A 7,997-nucleotide genomic window follows, 5' to 3' on the forward strand; every position below is an offset into this window, starting at 1 on the left:
GACCAATGGCAGGCAGCAGGAGGCAGGCCCCTCGAGCCTGGCACCCGAGAGGTTTGACTGATTCAGAGTTGACCGAGATTACGAGCAGCCACCTGTTCTGAAAGGAGAAGGGGAGCCTTGGTTGCTTGGTGACCCATCTAATCCCTAGGTCCACAGGGAAGGGAAGAGTTTCCCATCCATCCTCCAAGGGCTGGGGCCAGGAGCATTCCCATCACTTTTTCAGAATGACATCCCCTGATGGAAGACTTCCTGCACTCCATTCCCAAGACTGTGAACTCCACCAGGACAGGGGCCTAAGCAGTCTACCTGTCTCTGGAGCATGGCTAGTCTCGAGTTCAGATAGTGGTGTCCTCCCTACTGGACTTGTAGCTCTAGGGGGAAGCTAGAATCTCCATGGTACCTGGTTGGCAGGGGTTTCTTCTACTCTTCCCAATCTCTTGCGAGGATTTTACAATAGAGTCCCTATAATATGTTATCACAGCACATGAGAGTTATGGCTCCTCCCTTAGTACCTACCAATCCCAAGGAGGCCTCCCAGAATGGACCCCAATACTCACCCACAAGGCCTTTCAATAGCTTCACATCCAGCTGCCGGAGAATGTCACCGATCAGAGGACATACCTAGGTCCCCAGCCCAGAGACGGGGTCAGTCAGGGAGAGGAAGGAGCTAAGGTCTTTGAGGCAAGCAGCCCCAGCACCACTGGATTCCAGCAGGACCCAGCCAACCACTAGGAGCTATGCACAATACACCCAAAGCCCCACAACTATGAGGTGGGGACTTCAACTGCCTCCTGTACTACACACGAGGACATGTGTAGACACTTAGGGTGGCTGTCCCTTGCTTGTGGAAACAAATCTGATGGTAACTGGGATTTGCTGTCAGGCTCCAAAGCATTGGGTTAGAAGTTCTCTGCTAAATTAGCCAGATGTGTGCCTTGATCCTTAGACTCATGGATGCCTGCGGGGCAGATGGCACTAGAGGACACCTTACCTGACTTTCTACTAGGTTCGGGATAACTTTCCCCAGGCTTTCTCGGAGGTTGTGGAGAAAATGTTTCATCTTGGGTGGGACTGCCCTAGGAAAAGAGGTGGGAATTCAGGACAGAATGAATCAGTCCAGGCCACACTAATGCTGGGAGGTATGTACTGAACACAGTCTCCCACTCCAGATCCTTGCTTGGTCTTCTAGGGAGGTACTCTTGTCAACCATCGTCAATAGGGACCCGGAGAGGTGATGTGGCACGGCCAAGGTCACACAGAGAGTAAGTGCTGACTCTCATGAGGACCATGACAGGATAGTTCATGGTCTCACTCTGCCTTGTCAATGTCTGCTACCGTCTAAGCTGGCACCACACACCTGATGTTTACATGGGCAGGCATGCAGGGTATCATGGTTCAACACTCAGGAGTTACACAGAGAAATCAGCACACCTCTCACAGTGGTGTGTTGAGATGGACAATTGGTCAGTCAGTCCCCAGAGCTCCATCCAACTCTTGTGTCTATCTTGTTCACCCAGGTGTCTCTAGCATGAGGCTGGGTGCCTGGCACTAGGAGCTTCTTGAGAAATACTTGGGGATATCGTCATGAGTTGCTTAAAAATGCCAGAAGGCATTCCAGAAACGATATCAACATGTGCAGGCGTAGGGGTGTGAAGATGAGTGACTGTTAGTGGAGGAGAAACGGCCACAGAACTGGGCAGGGATGAGGACAGAGGGCTCAAGAGGCTTTTCTGAATTTGTTATCCACCTCAAAGACTTGGAGCAGGAACCAAGGGGGAAGTACAAGAATTCTGCATTAGGAACTTATTTCTGTGGTGGTGGGTGGAGAATGGGGTGGGGTCAGGGAACACAGGGAGGGAGGGGGCCTGGCTTCTTGGAGCAGGACACAGAAGGAACAAATCCTGGTGAAGGGATGAGGTCTGCTTTGGACTCATGAGGACAGGTAGGGGATATGAAGCCATAGTTGCTCATGAGTCAGGGCTGCCCTGGGGTGGGGGAGGCCTTACTCAGTGGACATGGATGCACCCTCACTGCCGGGCTCCATGTGGCATCTGCCCATCACCAGTTCCCTCCGGCCAAACTCATCTTTCTCCAGCCAGGACTCTGCAGTAAGGCCCATGCGGGCATGCGTTTTGATGATATTTGAATTGAAGGGCCTATGGTGAGAGAGGGGGAGGCAGAAGGGATGGAGTAGAGGGAGATGGGGAAGCCATCAAGAAGAGCAGAAAAACCAGACACCACCCACTGTCCTCCCAGCAACTATATCTGCTAAACCCTAGGTTAGTGAGTTGACTATAGAGACCTATATGATTGTTTTTCTTTTTTCTGATGCTAGAAATGGAGTGCAAAGCCTGGGCATGTTAAGCATGGGCTCTACCACTGAACCCGCTCCCACACCCCATCCTCACTGCCAGTTGCTTAGGGAGACCAGTTTAGGAGTCTTTGGAAATCCAAGGGTTGAGAGTAAGCTGCTATTTTAAGAGATTTTCTGTGTGGCTACAGCTCCTGGCTCCCTTGTAGGAAGTCTGAGCAGGAGGGGAACAAACAGAGGAAGAGGAGGAATGGTTCCCCTCCCTTTCTTTCATGGTACCTAGATGCTGAGATCACATGGGTTTGAATGAGCAAGTGACCCTTTCACTGTGAGTGTCATCTCTGCTGCTGCAGAAGAAACCAAGGTTCAGGGAAGAGTGACTCATTCCAGGTCACAGTGAATCAGTGCAGGGGATCAGGATTTGAGTTCAGGTTGGAGTCCCTCGATCTGGATTTCCTAGTTTGCTACCCAACCCCACCCTGAGCTCCCAGGTCCCCAAGAAGGAATAGTGCCCGAGAGATGCTGGTTTGTTGGGTAGGACTCACAGTTGGAATTCGACATCAAATTCCAGTGTGATGTTTGTGGAGAACCACTCTTTAGGGAAAGCCATCTGGATGCCATCACAGTACAGCTGCACATTGGTGATGTTGATGCTACCCTTGGAAAAAGCAGAGGTCCCACAAAGATGAGGGATGGCAACTCAGCAACGAGGCTAGCCTTGACTGCAAGGAGGGGCAGGTGGTCGGGCTGGGAAACAGAGTTTTGTGCAAATGCTCTGACAGCCTGGGCGGCCAGCTGTCCCAGGGCTCCTGAAGCATCCCACCCCCAGGCTGTGTATTGTGCAGTCCAGAGCCAGATGTTGACGGGCAAGACCTTACTTCTCAGAACAAGGCTCCCTCTGTAATAGATAGTCCTATCATCTGTCTGGGACTCCAGAGGGAAGCTCCTTGGTGCTTCCACACACCACATACCTTCTTGCTACCTGCAAATCATCTTGGCCTACTTCAATATACACAAGTTTGACTACTTTTGTTGCTCACACCACCTCTTCCTGAAGATGTTTCAGTTCCTTCCTGGGCTCCCTGCTGCAAGCTTGGCCTTTCTGTAGACTATTCTTCATGAGGCAACCTGGGTGGCCTTCATACAGTCCCTTGACCCCTGGTTCCTCCCTACTCTTGGAATAAGATACAAACCGTACACCACAACCCCCAAGACCTGCAGGGTCTACACAGAGTTTCACTGTGGCATTGATTTCTCCACCTCTACCACCCACCCTTTACTCAGCTAGATGTGCAGGGGTGCTCTTTCTTCTTCAAATGCACCCATCTCTTTCCTATCTCTGGGCCTTTGTACCTACAGCCTCTTTTTCCCCAACCACTCTGCTGTATCTCTCATGTCATATGCTACCTTCTCTTCCAGGGTCACCTCTTAGACAGGCTCTGATAAGCCTCCTCACTCCCACACCTCACCTTGTTAAATTTGTTTTTGTGGCATGCCTCTTCATATGAAATTAGATCTATATCACTGGGATGCAATCTCCCCAAGGGTAAAGGTCATAGGTTTTGTTCATACCTCTATTCTCCTTGTGATTTGTGCACAATAGATGTTGGATTATAACTGTAACATTTGTTGAAGGAATGACTAAAAAGATTTTGGCTGCATGCTTCTTAGGAAAACCCTGATAGTGACTTCTGTTGCCCACTCAGATAGAGAGAAATGTCAGGAGAAGGTGCTCAGGGAAGAAGAGGTAGAAGAATAGCATTGCCAGGACAGAATGGAGACCCAGGAAGTAGAAGGTTCAACGGGGCAGTCTTAGTGGGTATGGGTAGGGTGTACTCAGTATTGCCATGGAAACCCCAGCTACCAAGGGTTATATATCCATGGATTCACCACAAAAGTTCTGTACAGGACTGGTAGAGTCCCCAACATCTGCAGTGGGACGATTACTGTCATTGTTTCTCTGGCGAGGGCCCAAGGTTTGTGTGCAGTGTAGTCCACTGCTTATGCAGACACACTTGAACAAAGATTCAAGTATCTGGTTGCAGTCCTGGTCTCATTTGACATCCTAGCTCTGTTCTGTGTTCCCATTTTGCAGGTGCATTTAGAAAGGATGAACAATTTCCCCAGGGTGGGTGGCAAAGCTGGGCTTTAGGTGCAGACATGTCTGCTTCTGAGCTGTTATGGCTAATTACCCTCATGTGCCACCTCCCCAAACAGCTCCCAACAGTGGCCTCCAGCTTGTTCTCATCTTGGGCTTTGTGTCTTACCTTCCTTGAGTCTGACTGAATGCCTTCCTTCTTCAGAAGCCTTGCTCTCTGTTTTGTCCTCTGACCCCAAGGTCCCTAGAGTGCCCTCAGTGTCTTGAGTGGAATTCGAGGTCTCACCTGATCTCTTGTTGCTGCTTGAAGTTCATGCCACCAATCAGCCAGCCCACCATCCCTGGGGCTGCCATCCCCGAGACATTCAGGCGGTCCAGGAGCCTTATGCTCTGGATCCGGCCTTCAGCGTTGTGCTTCAGGAGGCCCTGTGCAATAACTGGAAATGGAGAAGGGATGGTGATGTGCATATTGCTGTAGGAGAAATAGGTCTGGTCTGAGCCCAGGGTGTGCTCTTTCTGGTGAGCACTTATTCATGTCTCCACGTCACCCACAGAGAAGAAATGGATCCGTTTTTAAGAATTTCCTAAGTAGAAACTGTGGCTGAAGATCTCTCCCAGTTGTACCCAAAACACCTACTAGGATGATAATAAGAAAATAATTTACTTTGCAGCAAAAATTATACATTCTCACGGGACTACTTGAGTAACTATGCTCAAAACTTACAGAAGATTTTATGGGGCATAGAGTAAAATCTGATTAATAACACACTAAGCCTGTGGGCGGAGTCTCCCATTATGAAAGCATTCCTTTCTTCTAAATATACAGACAGATTCAAGGTGGATGTGATCAGATCCAGATGAAGCCTTTGAGAGGAGCTCAACACACTTGAAAATTCATGTGGAAGAATAAAATAGGCTGTCAGAAAGATCAGTCTTGCACAAAGAGGCAATAGTTAAAGTGTTATGTTACACAGAGAGGTCTGTGAGCAGGTGGAGCAGGTCCTTGTGTTGTTGGGAATTTGGCCAGTTAGTAGATGATCTGGGAAACAGACTCGTGTGGGCAGAAGTCTGGCTCTTTACTTTCCATGCACAGATGCACACAGAAATAAATGCCCACTGTGTGTGTGTGTGTGTGTGTGTGTGTGTGTGTGTGTGTGTGTGTGTGTGTGTGTGTGTATTAATACCCTCAGTGTGGAAAGAAAAACTAGAATTCTGTTGATAGAGACAACTAGAGTAATTCTGGGATGTGATAAGATCTCCAGATTCCAGACACAAACTATATAATGAGATATTGGTGAATTTGAAACTATTCCTGCTCAACAAAGTCAATAGGTGGCATTTGGGAGGAATACTGTCCAACTTCTGTTTTATCTGCAGAATCAATCAACCATGGGTTGGAAATATTTGGAAAAAATTACCTGTGTTCTAAAAATACCAAGTCTTTTTTGCCATTATTCACTAAATGGGCAATAGCAGTTATTTACATGTGATTTGCATTGTCCCAGGTCTTATGAGTAATCTAGAGATGGTTTTAGGTATGAGGAAGGATTTGCATCAGTTCTGTGCAAACACTGCACCATTTTATGTAAAGGGTCTGAGGATCCAAAGATTCTAGGATCCAAGGGGGAAACAATCCCCATGGGAACCTAGGGACAGCTGTATTTGATATAGTGCTTTCAAGATAGTAAATACATTTAAATGAGGTCATAGGGTTGGCCCTAATCTAATAGGACTGGTATCTTTGGACGAGGAAGACATCAGGTATATCCTTTTCTGAAAGGCTATGAAAGGATGCCATCCATAAGCCAGCAAGTGAGGTCCCTTCCCAGACATCAAACCTGTCATCACAGTAAACTTGAACTTCCAGCTGCCAGAACTATGTAAAGAATAGCCGTATGTTGTTTGGCTCAACTGCCACCACCCCAGCCTCACCCTATCTATGGCATCTTGCTTTGGCAACACTGATTGATTGATACAGGTGGATACCCTCCAGTGGTGGGGAGCATGCTGACAGATATGTTCTCTTACAACTGGAGTTAGTGTGCACCAGCACAGTCATTTTAAGAGGACTCCAACAGTTTTAATTACATCAAGCTTACATCTGTTCTGGATATATATATATATATATATATATCTCCAGAGAACTCAAGAGGAATCCTCTGACATGTTCTAATGGGGACACGTCCAAGGATACTCATCTCAGTGTTGTTTACAGCAGTGGGAAGGTACAGACAGTTTAGGTGACAGTCCCGAGGCAGCAGCCAATTAAACGGAGGTAATGAAATGTGTAGGCTTCTCTGCAGCAGCCAAGGCAACTGAGATGCCATCAGTAGAGCAGGGAGTGAAAAGTAGAGCAAGTGACAAGTCAGGGTCATACAAATTAAAACACCTCCTGCAAAGGATGCAGATAGAGTCTCACGATATGAGACTAGGCTGGCCTCAAACTCAGAGACTTGCCTGTTTCTGACTCCCAAGTGCTGGAATTAAAGGCATGCACCACCATGCCCACTTAGATACAGACAGATACACATGCTAAGTACATGGCAATTCCTGACAAGGTCTGTAAGGGAGTGGGAATAAGGATAAGGGAGAAAGAGAAAATGGCATAAAACAAAAGACCACATAGCATGAATTGGAAAAAAAATTTAACTTAGTCTCAATTTTCTATACTTAAGGTCCAAGAGAAAATAAATAAGTGAACAAACAATAAAAACAAACAAATAAATAATAATTAGAAGAAAGGCTGACCCAAGGTGGTTCAGCAGTCAGTGGTGTGACCCAGGCTGTGCCCTCCCTACATTCTTTGGATAGCAGGCCACATCCAAGGGTGAGCTTACTTCTTTCTAGGGTAGACCTTCCATCCTTGTGGGCTGTGGTCAGTCCAGGCCAAGGCTCCTTGAGCAGGGCCGAGGGCAAGACTAGCAATCCCAGTAGGAGGATCAAGAACCTCCAGAGTGGATGCATCTCAGGAGCTGGCACCTGAACCTGCAGGTGTCAGTAAGGGTCCCGCAGGGTCCAGGCAGCTGGCTGTGAGTGTGGCCACCCAGATGGGTGGGCTTAAGGCTTCCTTCAGGCAGGTGGCTCCACAGCTGCCCGCAGCATGCTGTGGGAGGTGGTGCAAATGGCTCTGGCAGCTGCTCCCAGGGCTGGCTCACATGGCCAGCAGATGCAAGAGGCCAGGTCTTCAGAGGCAAGCCTGGTTGCTTGGAGACGCTCACCAGAGCTACTGTTGGGTCATCCAGCAAGAGTCCTCTCCCTGACCCTGGCACAAGCTGCATGTTATTGATGCTTCAGTGAGTGAGGATGGTCAGCCTAGCAGTGTCCAACTGGAATAGAACTTTCTTATTCCTTTTTTCTTTTGGGGGGAAGGCAGCCTCCAGAATTTATTCACCCCTAACTGCAAGGCTGTATCCCTTGAAGTCCATCTCCTCACCTGTCTATCCTGTCACAGGCCCTGTTCTACTCTGTTCCTGTGCTTTCTACTTGTTTTAGATCCTACTTTCAAGTGAGATCACACAGTGTTCATCTTCCAACAACTGGCTTGTTTCACATAGCAGAATAGCCTCCTGATTTGTTCACATCATCACA

General features: G+C 48.1%; 1 protein-coding gene across 1 annotated transcript; it reads right to left on the reverse strand.

Moving 5' to 3' along the window:
- Positions 1 to 62: 62 nt before the first annotated feature.
- Bpifa3 (BPI fold containing family A member 3) lies at positions 63 to 7,373 on the reverse strand. Its single transcript, XM_027420951.2, has 7 exons — positions 7,247 to 7,373; positions 4,696 to 4,846; positions 2,857 to 2,964; positions 2,007 to 2,156; positions 992 to 1,076; positions 558 to 621; positions 63 to 97 (listed from the first exon to the last, which is right to left on the reverse strand). The coding sequence occupies exons 1-7, from the start codon at positions 7,371 to 7,373 to the stop codon at positions 63 to 65; spliced, it is 720 nt and encodes a 239-aa protein (XP_027276752.1).
- Between the last annotated feature and the right edge of the window lie 624 nt (positions 7,374 to 7,997).

The sequence above is a fragment of the Cricetulus griseus genome, chromosome 6 (assembly GCF_003668045.3).
Source record: "Cricetulus griseus strain 17A/GY chromosome 6, alternate assembly CriGri-PICRH-1.0, whole genome shotgun sequence".
Classification (NCBI taxonomy): domain Eukaryota; kingdom Metazoa; phylum Chordata; class Mammalia; order Rodentia; family Cricetidae; genus Cricetulus; species Cricetulus griseus.